The sequence below is a fragment of the Hippichthys cyanospilos genome, chromosome 21, assembly GCF_059441005.1.
Source record: "Hippichthys cyanospilos isolate Australia breed blue-spotted pipefish chromosome 21, RoL_Hcya_1.0, whole genome shotgun sequence".
NCBI lineage: Eukaryota > Metazoa > Chordata > Actinopteri > Syngnathiformes > Syngnathidae > Hippichthys > Hippichthys cyanospilos.
The window spans coordinates 9322320-9341012 of NC_142389.1; the positions used below are offsets into that span (position 1 = coordinate 9322320).

Here is an 18693-nt window from a genome sequence, read left to right on the forward strand (position 1 = left end):
ATTTACTTGCATCTGGAGAAGTCAATAAGTATACGTAACAAAAAAGCAATATATGGGTCAAAAGGCAGCCAATCTCTATTTGGTTCGATTTGAATCATATTTTTTTTTCTTTTATACAAATAAGTGGGTCATATTGACCCATTCAGCAGCCTGGTCCATTTTTGATCCATAATTGGCTTATACTTGACCTTTAACGGTTTCTAGAGAGTAAGTTGATAGGCTTTCTTGTCAGAATAATCCAGGTTCAAGATTTTGCGAAAAACAACCTATAATGTTGGGTTTAACTGCCAAAAATATTGGGCTTGTCTTTTGGTTTTTATTGACAAATTACTTCCTCATAACAACCATATTTAGAGTGTACTAACATTGCTGGTATAAATATTAACAATTTTTGCAGAAAGTTGGGTTAGTCCTTTTTTTAATTTATAACTGGGGTATTCATCGCCCTTTTTTGTGTTGCAACATTGTTCCCATGACAACCAAGAATTTACATATACTAAAAGCTGTGTGCGACAACGTTGCAACACTCTGAACACAACCAAATTCAAATCAACCAATCAAAAATTACACAGAATGTTGGGCCAAATTGACCCAAATATTGTGTTGACCCTTTTTTTGACACAAAACTGGGTTATAAATGAACAACTGTTTATGGAGCGTATATGCAATTTTGATGTTAGCAAAATGTAATATTTTAGTTGCTTTGCCCAACTTGAAATTTATCAAAATTTGTTGCCTTTACATTTTTTTTCTCCCAAATTTTACAATTGTATGCAGTTCAGCATCACATAGTTTAGTAAAGTTTGAGATAGCTGGCCCATGTTTAGTGTTTGTTGACTTTGTGGGGACACTATGTGATCAGTGCATGTGTATGTTTACAGTAGGCCGAGGTCATCTGCAGGGCAAGGGGGCAGCAGGCAAACTGTGGGAGCTAGTCCCAATCCATGGTTTTATTTAGTGAATGTTAAGGAAGGGCGGGGGGCTTTAAGCCAAATGTCCTTTCCTTAGCATATTTGGACGCTGTTAACAGAACTACTCAGAGGTGTTGATTATTCCCCTCCAAATCGCATGTAAAATTTCCCTCTATATGACATCGAAGGCACTGGGATGAAGTGGGAACATTCCCTCCACTTGCTGTGGCCTTCACAGTGGGAGTATTATATTATGTGTGTTTTGACACCCCCCCCCCCCCCCCTCCCCCAGCCCCCAACATGAATTTCACGGCGAATGTTGCGTGTGTTGTACCTGAAGTGGCGCTATTTGCGGGTTTCTGCTTGGTGTTCTGGCGGGACTCCTTCATCCAAGGGAAGATCTGCTTGCCGCGGGCGCCCGACGGCGGCGAGCCGCTCTTGGCGCTCGGCTGCCCGCCGCCGTTGTTGGGGTTGTGAAGGCCGCCGTCGGAGGGGGAGAGCGAGGGGGGAGGAGGAGGAGGAGGGCTGCCCTCGGGACGACGCGCCTTGGACGACGGCGCCGCCGTGCCGTCGCAGCTCTCCGCCTGCATCTCCAGCGGCTTGTGCAGAGGAGCCAGCGAGCCGTCAGGAGACTGCAGGGAGCAGGCGGGTCGATGGTAGTCACTTTCCACATGAGAGGCGCGGGGATATTGGACCTGATTGGCATCATAACTGAAGCCATTTGCGCTTTGATACGGGTAGCCACTGTAAATTGCCGAGCTGTCGTAGTAGGTTGCCTTTTGCATCTCGCCGTTTCCCAATATTTATTTCACAAAGTGACAGGGTCTTGACACCCTTGTAGAAGAACATTGGCACCCCGTGGTCACGTGACGCCTCTCCGCCAATGGCCTCCTCGGGTGAACCTGGGGTTACAACAAGCACTGTGAGGAGACGAAATGGTGGCGATCCATCTTACTTTTCAATGCGGGCCTGACACTGCGTACTATAGGCGAGATTGGGCCCGCCGCTTGCGAGCGCTATTACCGTTTACCTTCTGGCTTGCACCTACCAACCTTCTATTACCAGCTGTGCTAAACGACATGCACTCAAAAGCGCTTGGCCAATCAATTACGGGACCTAACAAGAAAAGCGATGTCATTTTGAGACGCCCTACTTATTAGAAACGCAATAAAATTACATTTTGAACTCCAACGCTGGCCGTGCGAAATTGAAGTATATTTTCTGCCACATGCCTGCAAGGCGTAAACAAGCACATTCCCTCCTGTGTCTCTTTTGAAGATAAAAGCTTTGGGGAAAACCTGAAAAACCGGGTGGACATTTGTGCATCTTTAGAACCACATTGTGAACTTTTCCAATGCTGACCCATAATAATGGCAGTTGATGATGTTGACTACGTGACTGCATGCGAGGGTCACTGGACTGAACTCGGAACAACCGGCCAGAATCGTTATCAACAATAACCCCATCACATAACGGTGGAGGGCTTCACTACCATCTTGAAACGCCACTGAGATAACGTAAATATATTGTGTTAACATAACAAACGAAAGGTATTGTAAAAAATGTTAAAAATCGAAACTGTAAGAAATATTTATTTTAACCAGTGGCAGTTTTTTTTTAACGCGAACGAATCGTTCGGTTTTTTTTTCACCGCTCAAAATGTAAAGGGATCCCTTGCTATCCATGTATGTAGATTTTTTTGTCCTCTTTTGTCAAAGAAAGCCCTCAAAATGGATAAATCTGCACCAACGGGTTAGTGAAAACGTCTAACATTAAGCGGGCCGCTACGTGTCCCTAAAATCACTCAAAGCAACACTACAGCTAATCTATCAGAGTAATTATAACGATAATAATTCTAATAATCGAATTGTATGTATTTATTTCATGGTAAATAATTAGTGGAAATCTCCCCTGTATGAAATGCAAACATTTGTTTTGGAAAAGTCGAGCAAGCACAATCTGAAATAATTTTAAAATTATAAAAATCTATTTAAAAACAAAACAAAACCATAAAACAGAAGCACCAGTGCACCCGTGCGTGACAAGCAGTTAAAATCAGTTCAAAACGAGCTTTCAGCCAACAAATAATTAAAGCAAAAGTAATGGTCTGGACTGCATCTACAGTCCCAGAAGCCTCTGCCGATTTCTCCCAAAACAAATCGCGTGGCAAAAAGCGCGCATTAATCCCAAAAGCGCGACTGGAGGCAGGCTTGATCTTGCGCTCGGCCGCGTTGCTCCACGTTAAGAGAAATCTGCGAGTGTGTGAACTCTTCCTGAACCGAGATCCAAGTCATACGGTGATAAATCACCGCTCGCGACTGCACACAAACTCGGCCATTTAGAACCCGGGCAGCCTATTCCTGGCCTGCTTACCTTAACCTCTGACGACCAATGCAGAGCACCGAGCAATATTTTCTCATTCAGCGACGAAATCGATCAAAGTAGTAATCCGGAGGAAAGTTGAGGAGGCAGGGCTGGGCTGCAGCAGCGAGCGCCATGCGTGCAGGAGGCAACCACAACAAGAAGAGTCCAAAAGAGAGAGAGAGAAGCCCCCTTTGCTTTTTTTTTTCTCCCTTTCTTCCACCCTTCTCGTGTCTTCCCCACTCGACGTGGATGTGTACATGAAGATTACGAAAGCAGGCGGGTCAAGCCAGATAAGTCTTATCTGGCTTCAAGGGCTGAATTTATCGTCACGCCATTGGAAGCAATGCTTCTCCAGAGCAAAAGCTGAGCCATGCATGTGCCGGGCTGGACCGGACCTCTTGCGTGATCGTGCGGACACCAGTGAAGTGGCCCGAACCGCAGCGTCACACCATAGACAAGAAAAATTATGCAAATGAAGTAGCGCCTTGGAAAGGCAGTTCAAATCAAGTGGCTGCCTCTCCTCCTCCTCCTCCCCCAAGCAAATGAGGGAGAGAGAGAGAAGAGGCAAAGAAATGGAGCATAATCACAAATAGTATGCGAGAGGTCCATTATTATTTTTATTTTTGTAATTATTTACTGCCTCTTGCATTAGGTGCGCAATTTCGCAAGAAGTTAGCGAAATTATTCATCGCCCTTTGCATGTTAGTTTGAAGTGACTCCAAAGTGAATGTATGATCAAGTGAGGATCAGAGGAGAGCGTGGGGGAATCCCTCTGCGTGGTAATGTTGTCTTTTTCTCTCAAACTGAAAGGAAAACGTCTTGTCAGCTTTACGCACGAAAAAAGTGGAAATTACGGTACGCGTGGGATGGTGAGTGGGCCAAAAAATTCACGAGTGAGGATTTTTTTAGCCACCTCGGCTTAATTATTGACCTCTTTGTGTCGTCTTAACTGCTGATTCTTCTCCTCTCTTTATAATGCGAGGTTAAAAGTCATCGAGGTGGGGGACACAACGGCGTGAAAGGAGGGAGAAAGGCCGGTAAACAGATGTAAAAACGATATAAATATGTATCGCACGTGCATGGCTGAAGTAGAAATGGGTTTTTGAAAGGAGCGAGGCAGCGCTCCAAGAGCCTTCCTCGTCACGTTTATAGTGACAAATTACACCTCGCAGACAAGTGGAAGAGAAGGAATTATTGCTCCCGGCCTGCTCGTGTTGCACATCCAAAGAAAAGTCACACACTGCTTCTGTCAGGCCTTTGGTGGGCGTGCTACTTATTATTTTCGGGGAAAAATGGAATAAGCAGCCATCAGAAGATAAATCAATAAAGACGAATATAGACTTACCGTAGTGGTTGTGCGTGCGAGGTGGCTTTATCGGCCCGGAATTCTGCAACGGAGAAAAAGAATTACCTTTAGCAATGTCTATTTTTTATTTAAATAGTCACATTTAGGAGGAAATAGTTTAGATGAAGGAGGCGCGAGGAAAATAACGCGAATGTCTAAATCCCGCTATTAAAGACTTAGGGTGTCAACATTAAAAAAAACATTATGGGGTTAAATAAACCTCAGTATGAGTGAAAAATAACCAAATATAGTTAAAAAAAATAAAATATTGTTAAAAAAAGATGCGTTTTTTTAAAAAGTCGGGCTTTAAAAAAAAAAGCCCAATGAAGGTTAAAAAGCTCCAAATATGGTTTTTAAAAGCAATTTTTTGTTAGAAAAATGGAAATATTTTTTTGATTATAGCTCTGTATAACTCAATGTAGGTCGAAAAATACCCAAATTTAATTTGGATGAATAATAACCCAATATGTGCTTGTATAGCCACTGATGGGTTAATGTGGGTTGAAAAACAACCAAATATTTAAAGAAAACGAGTGTGCATTTTTAAATAGCACTATTGGGTTAAAAATTGCACAATGCATGTTTGGGAAAGAAGACAAACGTGGGTAAGAAAAAAAAACAATAATAAAAGTAACCCAGTGAGGTAGATTTTTTTAAATGGCCCAGTAGTAGCACAATGTGGGATGAAAAGCAAAAAAGATATTTAAAGGTCAAATAATAGTTAAAGTAACCTAATACACATTTTAAAAGTAGCCCAATACTGCTTTAAAACAACCCAATTTGAGAAGAAAAAAATAACCATATATGGTTAAGAGTAAAATAATGGTTAAAAATTGATCAATTTGCGTTGTTTTAAACTGCCCAAAATGGGTTTAATATAATCCGCTATGAGTTCAAAAATAAGCAAATATGGTGTGAAAAAATAATTTGATTGTTATAAATAACCCAGTATTAATTACAAATAGCTCAATACGAATTAAAACTAACCCAATATGATTGAAAACATTTCATACAATATTTAAAAAAAAAACGAGACGATATTCACATATCTGAGTGAAATCTCGCCGTCTGGGTTTAGTAATCCAAGCAACAACATGAAAATAGCTTTATGCAAATACGCTGTTTGTTGTTTCCCTCTCGGTCGCCAAGCATCTCCCCCCCCTCCACAAACGGATCGAATAGTCATTAGCTGCGGAGCACCATCTTCCCTAAGTCCCCGCGCCCATAAATCACGCCGGAGCGCGGTGACCTCAGCGCGGCCGAGCCGTCCTGCGCGCAGGCACTCCGTCTTCCATTATAAGCTCGTTTTCCCCTGCGTGGAACCACACAAGCCCACAACGTTCACCTACTTTTTCGAGACGGGATTTGATTCGGAAATCACCTTGATGGAGCTTTTAGGCGCAAGTGATTTGTTTGGGTGCGTATAGAATTTACAATTTACGAACGGATGAAAATGATACCGTGTTGATTTAAATTGCTCAGTATTTTTCTTGTCAAAATACTCCACCTGATTGGCATTGATGTGTTCAAAATTAGACTTACTTGAAACCTAATGCATATTTCTCACGTGACCTATATTTGCAAATAAGGCTAAATGTGATTCACAAATAATTCGCCTCTTTATACTAACCTGCGCCTCTCGCTGCAATAACTCACCACAGCAACGAACAATCGGCGGAAATGCCTCAAAATAAAATCCATCCTCCCAAAGCTCGAGCTCTCTCCGCGTGGAAAAACATATCCGTCCGTGACAGCCGTGTGATACATCCACACACACACACATCTACACAAGCAAACACACACAAAAATATTTGATTGCGTCTGTCTTCCTTTCCTTTTTCCTTTTTTTTTTTTTTTTTTTTTTTGCTTCTCCTCCCCACGCGATAAAAACAAGCTACCCGGCCAGGACTCCCCTCATGGCAAGTGGCGCTATAATGAGCATCATATGGCCGCATCGGGGCTCCGCTTTGCTCGCCGCGGCCATAGCATGGAGCGGCGTCACGTGACGCGAGTCAACTTAAATGCCTTTGATTTGAGCCTGTGAATCATTAATAGAGGCAGTGGGATGTTTCCAGGCACCCTGGGTGGAAAATATCATCTTTTGAGTTACTTTTTTCCCCCTATACTGAAATTATTCCGATCCTTCAAACCGGATTGCGTGGATGATTCTCTCCATTATGGATTAATATGATTGCATGGAACTCAATGTCGCCTCCATCTTCTGTGGCGGCCCTTTCATTTGAATGCGGCTCACAAATGTGACCACTTGAGTCAAACATTAAGATGCCAAAAAAAAAAAAAAAAAGCGTTCGAGGGGTATTTGGTTGGCAGCCAGCAACCATGGAGTGTGCCACTCGTGCGCCATGGGAAGTATCTGGCACCGGAACCCCCCCAAAATTTGTTGGCATCATGGCCGGAAGAGCGTCTATCTCTCGCCCACTCGCTCTCTCTCTCTTCGGCACCGTTTGGCACTTGTTTTCAGTCAACACCAAGAAGCGGGCGTGGAAAAATCCCACTACAACAATTAATCACTTGTGGACAACGTCCCCCTTGCATACTCAGCTACCCCACCCGGAGCCGAATCTTTTGTGTTCCCAAACTTGAGCGGCAAACTTTTAAAAGGCAGGAACCCGAGAGGCTGAAATCACATTGCGTAAAAGTTGCTTTTAGGAACCGGAGAGTTGACTTTTACGCACGATGGAAACGTAACTTTTACGCACGGAGGACCTGCTAACCGGTGTGGGTTTTTTTTTTCATTTTCTTTTTCAAATGTTGTTCTTTGCTCTGATTACAGGCGGAATTGACTCCACGCACTTTTCCGAAGCGATTCCGATGCAGTGTCCAATTTATCATGTAGTCACAGTTTATTAGTTAGCGTAGTGGACATTACAGTACACCTTATTGGAGTCGGAGAGGTAAAAGGTGGGGGGGGGGGTCGTTTACACCGAGCAAAGCTTCTTATCATGTCAGCGAGGATGAGTTCAAAGACCTCGTTGGACGATGGCCAGCACAAGAAGCATATCTTAGCACAATGTTGACATGCAGCTCTTAACAGGCAGCTAAAATGAAGATAGTCCTCTCTGCAAGCACTCCGGGCCAACATCAACGATAACAGCCGATGGAATGCCTTAAAAGTGACTTTCTGATGTTGATGTGGGGATTATTTTGCATGTGAAAAAGACCTTTTTTGGCTAAAGCTAATTTGAGCTTCAACGACGTCATTCGGGCAACAATAGCAAAACAAGTCATTTGTTGATTTACTCTGATCTTCAAGTTAGTTCTGTGAACTCATGGATTTGTTGAATATGCAACAAATACAATTTACACATTGGCAAAAATTTATGCAATTGCTATCATAATAAAGTTGAATATGAAGCATGGATTCATTGTTTTTTATGTGTTGCAAATTTAACGTGTTGCAGGCGTGCAAAAACGTAAAAGGTGAGTAAATTAATGCAGCAATAGCTACGATACAACACCGAAAAAGCTATGGTAAGTCTTGAGGACTGTCAGTGATCAACAAGGTACTGTGTTCCATTGTAATTTCCTCTTGAATGGACCTTTCATTTTGAGTTGTGCTGACACCTTTAAAATGCACAACACTTGTCTTTATATTGCTGCTAATGTCAAATACACGTGTGTGTGCATATATAAATACATACATATATATATATATATATATATATATATATATATATATATATATATATATATATATATATATATATATATATATATATATATATGCATACATATATTTTTTGTGTGTGTGTGTGTTAATGTATATTCACATACTATACACATTGAGTCCCAACCTATTTTTTGTGCCCACTGTTTTGTCCATTTTATCTCAGACAGAAACGTAAATTGCATTCCACCCAAACACAAGACTTAAATGAAATGCCAGGATGTCCTCTACTGAGCACACCAGGTCTTAGAGTTAATTAGATGAGCCAATATTGACTCGCCTAATTTTATATATATATATATATATATATATATATATATATATATATATATATATATATATATATATATATATATATATATATATATATATATATATATATATATATATATATTCGTCATTTTGCAGAATGTATTTAATTTATTTGAAAAAAAAAGGCATATTTTACTCATCTAATGGAAGGATTTCCTGCCAAAATGACGGCCCTGCGCAACATGGTTCACACAATCTCTTAAGTACAATTTAATTAAGTATTTCTCATTCAGATTTAACATGGAGCTATAGGTTGGATTTAATACTGCATACGTACTTTAAAAGCTACAAATCTAACTCATATAGACGTGTTTTGAATTTTCATAAGGAGGGGGAAATAAAAAGTCTTCAAACTACTCACAAGCCATGACGGTCAGTATGGAGCAGCGAAGATCTGACTCACGCCCTGAAGAGATCACTTCAAATGAAAATAAGGCACATTTTCACATCTATTTCTAACCCTGGTCCATTCATTATTCAACGAGCCACACGGATGGGCAAATTAAAATTTCAGCACATTGGAAGTGACCTCTATTGGCAAATGACGTGAAGATTGTAATTGGACTTTTTCATGGAGTCTGCGCAAAATTGCTGTCACTCAAACTCAACGCCATTTTTTCCTGTGTGCCGGCAGAACCCTTTTTGGGACAACTGAATTTAAGAATTTAAGTCATAAAAACGTACATTCGTGGTGCAAAATATTGCACGGATTAAAAAAAAAAACGTGCTCACTAATCGCTACAAAAATATTTGTTGTCTGGTTCAAAAGCAACATGTTTCTCCTCCTTTGTGGTGTCTCTAGATTAATTCATGGCCGTGATTCACACCTTACAAGGCGCTTTTGGGGTTTTTTTTCAACCGTGCTGTCTCGGGGTCAATCTCCAACGCAAAGAAAAGGCTCTCGGGGGTCTCGGCGCTGATGTATGGTCTGAACATTGTATGTGTCGAGAGGTCAGGGGTCACAAGAAGGGCTACGGACCGGTGATTGGTCAGAGTCGGCCGTGTCCCTTGGTTGAACCCTTCATTGTTTGGATGTAGCAGGTAGTGACCAACACTCACACTCTGGTGCACCGAGGCTGGCTGAGGTCGCCTTGTAATGGCCAAGGGAAAACAATCCGATGGAGTTGACAATTTGGGTTTGGGTCTAAGGTGTCAAAAGTCAAGCTTGTGACAAGCCTAGACCTATTTGGAAAGCATAGTGATTCCAAGAGGTTTTAAATTACAGCCGAGGCGACTTTAAATCCAAGCGCACAGGAGCACTGTAAAATCAGAACGTGCATTGGGGGGGCAAAGGAACGACTTTCACATGATTGACACTTATGGCAGCAATGTTAGTTAGCACAACAAAGCTTGCTGTTTGCTCCAGAACAATTTGCCGAGTTGTGAGGAGACAATATTAGAGTGAACGGTTATGTAAACTTCTTTCTTTGAAATCTAATTTTCACTTTAGTACAATTCAAAATATTTTATTGAATTTCTCAATTTACATTTTTTTAATTCTACCATCTTCAATTTTCGTGCTAAAGTTTGATCGACTATAAAAAATGTGTTTCCTAAAAAAAATGACTTGAATAATTTCAATTTTACGTTCAGGATGTTGAAACAACACCACAATAAATCAAATGAATATCACACTACTTGAAAATAATACGTCAACTTATGTATGTTTTCTTTGACTCCCTTTTTCGCGATTCCGCCATTTTGTAACAATCAAAAGCCACCCCAGCCTTACAAGTAAAGTACACATTTATTTCACAAGAACATATTCGTCTACACGCTATAGCCTACACAGCACAGAGGTCACTAGTGAGACGGCACAAACACGGATGCGTATTCACAGTTTAAAACAATACAACATGACACAAGAGCACGAATCAAACTATTGAAGACGTCACGACATGGAGCTAACAACCCAAAAAAAAAAGTCTCTAAATGCATTCCTCGTTGTGCCTTCATCCGTGATTTGTCTATATGTACATTACAATATGGGCAGGTCACCTGGACTATACATTCAGCACTCGAACACACACCGTGACTATAATGGAGCTAAAGTATAATAATAACTTTCAAGTATATTAGAATTCTCCGTGGTAAATAAAAATAATGATAAAAAAAGATTCTTTTTTTTACCGCACCCATTTGGCCATTTCTAACTAAATTGCAACATTTGTTTTGATCCACGTGACTGCGCGTTTATCCTTCATTCGTAAAAAATAAAAGTACAAAAAGCAAAAATGAACCCTTCAGTCGCTGTTTTGTGGGATTTTGATGAACGTTATTTCAAGCTTATGTGAAGACGCGAAAGAGTGGACGGGGACAAAAAGTGGAGGGGGCAAATAACAGCAAAATATTCACTCGGTCCATCCATTTCCACTTATGTTCTTTGCCATCTCAGTCTTGTTTTGGGCTTTTTTTTTTTTTTTGTATTTCTGTGCACTATAGAGTGACGGTGCACGGCGTGGGCACGAGCTGCTGGCCTGTTTTCATTTGCTGTTGTTGGGCCCCGGAATTCGATGAGGCCGAATTGGAGCGGATCTTGGTATTGGGGAGCTTGTGCTCCTTCTTCCACTTCATGCGGCGGTTCTGAAACCAAATCTTGACCTGGCGCTCGGACAGGCACATCGTGTGCGCGATTTCCACCCGCCTGCGCCGCGTCAGGTAGCGGTTGAAGTGGAACTCCTTCTCCAGCTCCAGAGCCTGCTGGCGGGTGTAGGCAGTGCGGGACCTCTTGGGCACTCCTCCGGCGTAACTGGCATTGACTGGGACGGAGGTCGAGGGAGGAGGAAGAGGGTGGTGGAGGAGGAGGAGGGGGGGCGTACACAGGCAAACAGGCAGGTGTTAAACATATCCAGAAACTAATAAAACACCCTCCAGATTCGTTTGCAGCTTTTTACGCAAGCATCCGGGGACAGCTGACGCTTAAGAAAGATTAACTAAACAGCGGGGTCGGATATTACACTTTGGCTCCGTTCCAGTGGAGGAGGCAGTTTGGGTTAAAAAGCAACAAAGGCGCATGAGCCCCGACAGACGAACACAGGCAATAAAATTTACGAGGGTCCTTAATTACCGACCCCGCTGCTCCGTAGTCGTAAATTGCAGCTGCAAAGTGGCTGCCTTGCTACCATGCTCCTTCCTGCAATCCACACGCGCTCGTGTTTTTTTTTTTTTTTTTTTTTAACTCACCGGTGCTAACGTGGACCTTTTTCATCCAGGGATACACCACCGGCTCTTTGCCCTTCACCGCGCCGGGGTAGACCTCGCCGGCGAGGCTGCAGTCCTTGATGGTGCCCGCGCCGGCGTCAGGGGCCGAGCCGAGGCGCGGTCCGTGGTTCTGGGGAAGCGTTTGCGGCTGGGCCGCGGAGTGGTGGCCGTCGCTGAAATCATCCAGTCCGGCGGCGGGGACGTTGGCGTAATCGTAGCCCGGTTCCGTGTAGCCGGACCTGGGGTAGGAAGCCTCTTCGTGATGGGGGAAGCCCGTGTCTTTTGGCCGCTCGTAGTAGTCCCCCGGGTTGGGGATGTATCCGCCCTGCTGGTATTCGTCGCATGGAGGAAAGGACGGCTCGATATAGTTGGAGTTTATCAAGTAGGAACTCATGGTCATTAATTTGTGAAGTGCAACAATACTAATTTTTATCGCGCTGTCGTTTTTCTGATCTCCACAAAACCCTCCTACTCGCTGTCAAATGTACAAAGTTGTGTGGTCACGTGAGCGGGGCCACCAATCAGCGCTCTTCCTGCGGGCATCATGTAAACAGGAACCAATGGAAAGCATGGCACTGGCACCAGCCGAACCTCTCCGGACTGGCTTACGTATAGCTCTTTTCCTTGGTAAATCTCATTATAGGAACGCAAAACCAATCCGGATACTTGTTTACTGCACGGCGTCAAACTTATGTGGGCGAGGCTTCGTGGAAGGAGAAAAGATGCACGAGGAAACTGAAATGTACTCTCGTTTGAACAGATTTGCCATTTATTTCAAATTTTAATAAGCATGTTGGTTGTAAAATAAGTGAGAGTGTGAAATAAATGTCTCCTTTATCATCACCAAAACCACAGACAGCGACTTGCACACCAGCGGTAACAAAAATACACAAACACCTCGCACGATTGCACTTATGCAAAAAAAAAAAAAAAAAATCTGTTCATATCGCCTGTGTCAAAGCCGCAATAATCTGGCAACCAAAGCTGATATGAATCTGATTATTCAGATGTCCTGGCATATCTCCCAACTCATCAATAAACACACTTTGGTGCACGGATGACAATAATCTTCAAAACACATTCTCATTGGCTAAATGTGAAAGTGTCTCACCCAAGAAACAATTGCAGACATGCAGCACATATCGAGCAACACAAGCGGCTGCAAAACAAAGCGCCGGGCATGTTTTGCTCTCTGACAAGCGAGAAGGACACTGCACGCAATGTTAAGGGCACAAAATGTGCAAACAAACAAATAGGTTGTGTCTTGACAAAAATTATGAATTTTCAATATTCTCTCTAAATATATATCGAGGTCTAAAATATATTTTAGCACAATATTCAAATTAGGGGAGCAACAATAAACTGTACAACGTTTAGTTTAAAAATTAAATATGAAAGGCGATGACACAAGCCAAACTATGAGAACAGCACTTACTATTTAATAGTTATGTAATAATCACGAAATAATTATGTAAACATTTAGCAATAATTTAAATAATAGTATATATTGAAACTTGTGCATGCCTCCAGGGTACAGTAAATATTGCACAGTTTTTTTTCTTTATTCTCACTATAGTTTTCTATTTTTGCATTTATTTTTGGAGCGTTAATTCAACTATGCATTATGCAAGTCTTGGGAAAAAATGTTGGCAATAGTCAGATATAAAAAACAATGAGCCCTAAAAAAAAAAAACTTTTGGGGTAATACAAGTTTCTGACCTTTTTGCTGTCCCTCCGCCATCCCTCGCAGTCCGCGTTGTCCTTTATCCATTGTGAATCTGAGACAATTTAATGTCCTTCAGGATGTTCCAACTCCACACGGGGACACACCGTCCTCGTCAACAAGGCCTCTCTCTGCATGCACAAACAAGCAGCCCAAACTTAGAAATATTAAAACGCGTTTCCATCCTTTTTTTTGTCTCCCCTCCCGAGTCGCCCCCTTCTCTGTCTTCACTCCCCCAAACAGAGATAACTTGTGGCTGACCCCAAACTGACACAGTTTCCATTTTGTTTCTGATTAATCTTGCCCATTGACAGTCTTTGTTAAACAACAAGGCGTGCCCCCTTCTTCCAAAGAGGCGACATTTTCATATCAGTTAGACGCGCTGACCCGCTCTTCACCCCGGACTTGGACTTCTGGACAACTGTGGATTCGAAGGGACCGCATTTAAAAAGTTCTGCACTACTAGATTTTGAAAGCAAAGAACGCAACACGGTGAATTTGACTGAACTTGAGATTAGAACAGAACTGGGAAGAGCTCGGGTGAAATTTACAGCCCGCTGCCATTGGATTCTATAGAGGTCGTGTTTAAATATATGGGCCGGGGCATCTGTGCTATTAGCCCCTTACAGTAAATTATCCTTGAGTGAAATAATGCTGAAAAGCTTTGACGGACCGTTGCACTTGTTGCTGTTCCCCTTGTTCATCAAAACGCACTGAACGAGTTGATATTTGAGGCCTGCAAGGTGAGCGCAAATTATTTTCTGCAAATTAGATTCGATTGATAATTAAATGCCAAAAAAAGAAGAAATTCACATTACGGCATTCAACAAAAGCAAGCTTGCGTGGTGCGTGAAGTTTGAAGCGAGCCAGACCGTGATGTTCCACTCCAGGGAACGCAAACCGCCAAGTGAAGGTCTGCTGAGGTAAAATATATCACTGTGACACTTTACTGTAAATTTAGATTATGAGTGAAGTGCTCTGGAGATATCGTGACAAACTGCAGGTGGCTTACACAAGGTCTCCTGTCTGTACATATAATAATGAATATACTTCTGAATTCGGTGTGACTGGAGAGGACTCGCGAGTAATGCAGAAAAATATACACCATAACTTTCGGAAAAATATTTGAATGTGGTCAAATTTACGGTGAGTAAAAGAAAACCATTACGCACAAGAAGAGCTTCTGCTTGAAATGTTATAAATTGCATTTGGCAATCAAATCTTTTAGCTGATAAAGAAAATGTTAATTCTGATTATCCTGAAAATTTGATTTTTTTCTTATACACGGTAATTTGGGCAAATTAAAATGATATAAAAAAATTAAAGCGTGTACCCCGTTGCTATTACGTATGGTATTCCTCTCCTAACAAAAATTTATTCCTACCATAAAAAAATATGGTATGCATTTGACTCCAAAAATACTTTGAAAAGACCAAAGTATTCAAAGAAAATCTCTGTATATTTTACACTTTTTAGACCGGGGACCTAAAACAATCTTTCTAGAGTAAAATATATTCTCTACTTTACTGTGCACAATAATGCTAATAAATAATGATGATAAAAAATAATTATGGGTTAATAAAAGACCAACACAGATTTGACCTAAATATTTGGTCGTTCTACACTGAACAACACCAAAACCTGTGTCCTTTCGTACAGAACAATCTAAAAAGAAAGTTGCGTTAAATCTACCCAAATACACAGTCGGACCTTTTTTTTTTTAAACCTATGATTGAGTTGTATTTAAACCAAAGTTCGAGTATGTGTCTTTAAGTCGGTTTTTTTTTTCTTTAAACCGTGATATGAAAAATGCTTTGTGTACACCGATGTTACTGTGTTTGATTTTTTTTTCATAATAAAGATTATTCAATCAAAATTATCTGGTTTTGATTTATTTCAGTCATATTGATTCACTTCCAAATTTGCAATATGCTTTTGGTATATTGTGGTTTATATTTTCATGTAAAAATATTAAAATAATTTGATGTCCCTTTACGGTAGTATTGTAGCTTACTATTCACATTTATTCTGGCCATAACGCAATGATTTTTTTTTTATTTCTCAAAATTGTTCTTTTCAACTTCCCGTACTTTCTAAAAGGCAAAAACGTGCTATCAAGTTCTGTATTTTATTCCAGTCTTTTGTGGGCCACAAAAAAACATCTGTGCCATTGCTGCTCCCCTAAAAGCTTTCCATTCAACACGACGAGGATGCGAGAGGCTAAATGATTTTTAAGGGGTCCGGGGGCTCACTTTGGGGGGTGTGCAGGGCCTTCCCATTACGCGGTGACCGGGTCGAGAGTATCAATCCTGAAAATGCAAATGCCGCCTCCCCGTCCCCAAACATATCAAATGCAATTTATTCAAAGGAAATTCACCAATCAAGCGCGATAATAAAACGCCAGCTACTCAATCTTGTTGCCGGGGACGGCTTGGGGAGGGGGAGTTGGGGAGGGGGCTCCCCACCTCCCGAACGCGGGGTCACCGCGCATGCAGGGTTCACCTGGAGTGCAGGCTGCAACATATGTAATTCAAAGCTATTCTGCCTTTTGTGTGGACGAGTCAAGATCGCTATTATGAGGCTGCAGGCATCAAGCTGATGACGGAGACTTGCTGCTCAACTTTTGACCCCAATTTTTCCTCTCCCCTCTGCCGCTATCTCGCTCTCGTCACCCCGCCCCCCAAAAAGAGAAAGATTCGAAAAATCTCAACCGATGAGCATCATCTCCATAGTTTAAATGGAGAGGGAAACCTGCAAACGATGAGATAGAAATATGCAAATAAAAGTTGCAGAAAAAGCTAAAGGAGCCAGTGTTGTCCTTCCACAGCATCCCAACGCCTTTTTTTAGTCTATTTACGGCCATCCCTCTTATCTGGACAAGGCCACGGAAGCGTGCTATGCTGCCTGCATTTGCAGGCTGACAGTGAACTTGGCCTAAAGCGAGCTCTGCTGGTGGCTCGGAGAGGATGCAGATTTATCTTGAAGCTGGGATGGCTGACCTGCGCGTGAACTCGCTGAGCCTGGCAGCGTGCCGCACAATCAGTTGACTTATTGGCTTGGATTTTCATTTCTGAAAAAGCTGCTGCTCGCTTTCTCAGCCTGCGAGAGTGCAGGACTCGCCTTGTTTTATTGGCATTGTGTTAGGAGGACAAAGCTGAATAACCTCAGCGTGCATGGTGGCTTCTCCAATGAGAAATGGGCAATTTGCATAAGCGGGCGGGATGGTTTGATTAAATTGTCCAACTTGGAGAAATAGTGATGAATTGAAAAAAAGTCATCCGAACTCACGTCTGGTGAGACGAAAACGGTTCAAATAACTTTCAAATTTACTTTTTTGATGTTCACGGCAGAGTGTTGGTTAGCACATGGCAAGCTAGCTCTAAATCAATTTGCTTTGTTTTACGTATCCTCCTGAGGCCCAACATAATCAATTGTGTCCACTGCTGTGCTCCTTTTGTCTAGTAAGACACCAAAGTTAATTGCATCCCAACATGAGACATCATTGGAAAGATTGGGATGGCCTCTGCCGAGCAAACTGTGACTTAGCATGGTAGCTCAAATGAGTCAAAAGTTAAAGACCAACAATAAATGTCCAATGAAGTGGACGCAAATTAATTATTTTTTACGTTGATGAACAATAAAAAGGACCAATAGTTAGTCTGTTAAAAATGCGGGAAAGCCCAATTTTACGACAGCAAAACTTTAACTTTTAATGGGCCGGTTCAAAGATTTTATCGAAGTTTGAATTTTGAATTCAGTACAAAGACAACATGATGCAAACAAATGTTTTACAATATGAATTATTGCTCATGTTCATTTTTTTAGCCTAAGCACGCGTGCTCTAAAGAAAAATTGACTAAACGATTTCCTTTACCAGCTTGGTAACTTTTGTCACCGTTTAAAAGTGAATCCAAGTCAAGTGATAGAGTGTATTGGCCTATGAGTGTTTAATCTACTTTTTTTTTTAAATAGCAGGCGCAAATATCGTTCTACACTTATAATAAATAATTCTTTTTATTATTTAATGGAAAATACAGGGTTACGAAATGTCGTTTAGTTTGAAATAAATAGATTATAAAAGCCTAACGTCATATTTCGAACATTTTCGGGGAGGGGGGCAGTTGCATCATTTAGCCTTTGTCAGTTATGACCTTGATGACTGAAAATGTCTAAAAACATGCAATAGAAACACTTTTATTCAAGCACATTGTCATTTAAACCATATAACGCGATAGGTAAAAAAAAATATAAAAAACTATACGAGAAGCAATTATGCGACACAGAAGAAGTATAAGCAAGAACAAACCTGCGCATATTCTTTCATTGTTTGCCCTAAAAATCATGCTACAATGGCGTCTCCATTTCCCTGTCACCACGAAGCGAGAGTGACTTTTCCAACAGGGTCTGTGGGGCGGACTGGGGGGGGTCATATGAACTTTTCAACCCCGAACACAAAATGACGTGGCTGACACAAAACGGAATTCCTTTTCAAACTGTTGTTTGTTCCCGACTTGTGTTTACTTGACACTGTTTACAGCCCAGCCCAAATATGTGCGTAAAACGCCGCAAACTTCCCCTAATAGTAAAGTCGGACAACAAACTCGCTGTGGTGTCCTGCGAAACATGATCAAATTGAAAGAGAGAGAAAAAAACTCACATCCTCTAAAGACGAGAAGTTAGTGGGTGGAAATGGACGCAGAGATAATTATCCAACATGCAAAAATGGATTATGAGTCGCACCCCAGATGGAGGGAAACAAGTTACAACGGGGAAGGAAGCAATTAAATGGCCATGAGCCGGACCCAACCCTGCCTGTCTGCAACATCTGCCCAGACCAGAATCCAGCCCAGCATCACTGACAAATTAGCTTAATTGACTAATTGGGAAAAATCCAGGCAGAGCGCACAATAATAGACAAGGCTCACTTGTTCTACGGCTACCGTTAAAAAAAAAAAAACCTTACCCGGAAAGGCGCTCCTAATTTCAGCCATCCTTGCGGGCAGCGTCCGGTCCGGTCGGGTCCTCTGAGCCCAAGTGACGCTCTGTTCTGGTCAAGACGCTCCTCAAAGAGCTGCAAAAGGCAGAGTCAGACCAAGCCTGGTCGTCACTGCGATTATATGTTATGTGCAATATACTGTCAACTCCCCAA

The 18693-nt window shown here is 41.8% G+C and overlaps 2 protein-coding genes across 5 annotated transcripts in view; both read right to left on the reverse strand.

Annotated features, from left to right (window-relative positions):
• hoxa3a (homeobox A3a) overlaps positions 1-18693 on the reverse strand; it is a 28773-nt gene that overhangs the window by 4065 nt on the left and 6015 nt on the right. Inside the window, exons 2-5 of one of the 4 annotated variants that reach the window (XM_088405746.1) lie at positions 18508-18615; positions 13541-13675; positions 4621-4663; positions 1246-1813 (exon numbers count right to left, since the gene is read on the reverse strand). In XM_088405746.1, coding sequence (XP_088261872.1) covers positions 1246-1696 — 451 coding nt within the window. In that variant the 5' untranslated portion in view covers positions 1697-1813; positions 4621-4663; positions 13541-13675; positions 18508-18615. Of the gene's footprint in view, positions 1-1245; positions 1814-3284; positions 3684-4620; positions 4664-6250; positions 6386-13540; positions 13676-18201; positions 18325-18507; positions 18616-18693 lie in introns of those variants that run through there. The other 3 variants (XM_088405748.1, XM_088405749.1, XM_088405747.1) reach the window with 3 other exon arrangements.
• On the reverse strand, positions 10349-12420 carry hoxa4a (homeobox A4a). Its single transcript, XM_088405752.1, has 2 exons — positions 11804-12420; positions 10349-11379 (listed from the first exon to the last, which is right to left on the reverse strand). Exons 1-2 carry the CDS (start codon positions 12219-12221, stop codon positions 11057-11059), a joined length of 741 nt encoding a protein of 246 aa, XP_088261878.1. The 5' UTR covers positions 12222-12420; the 3' UTR covers positions 10349-11056.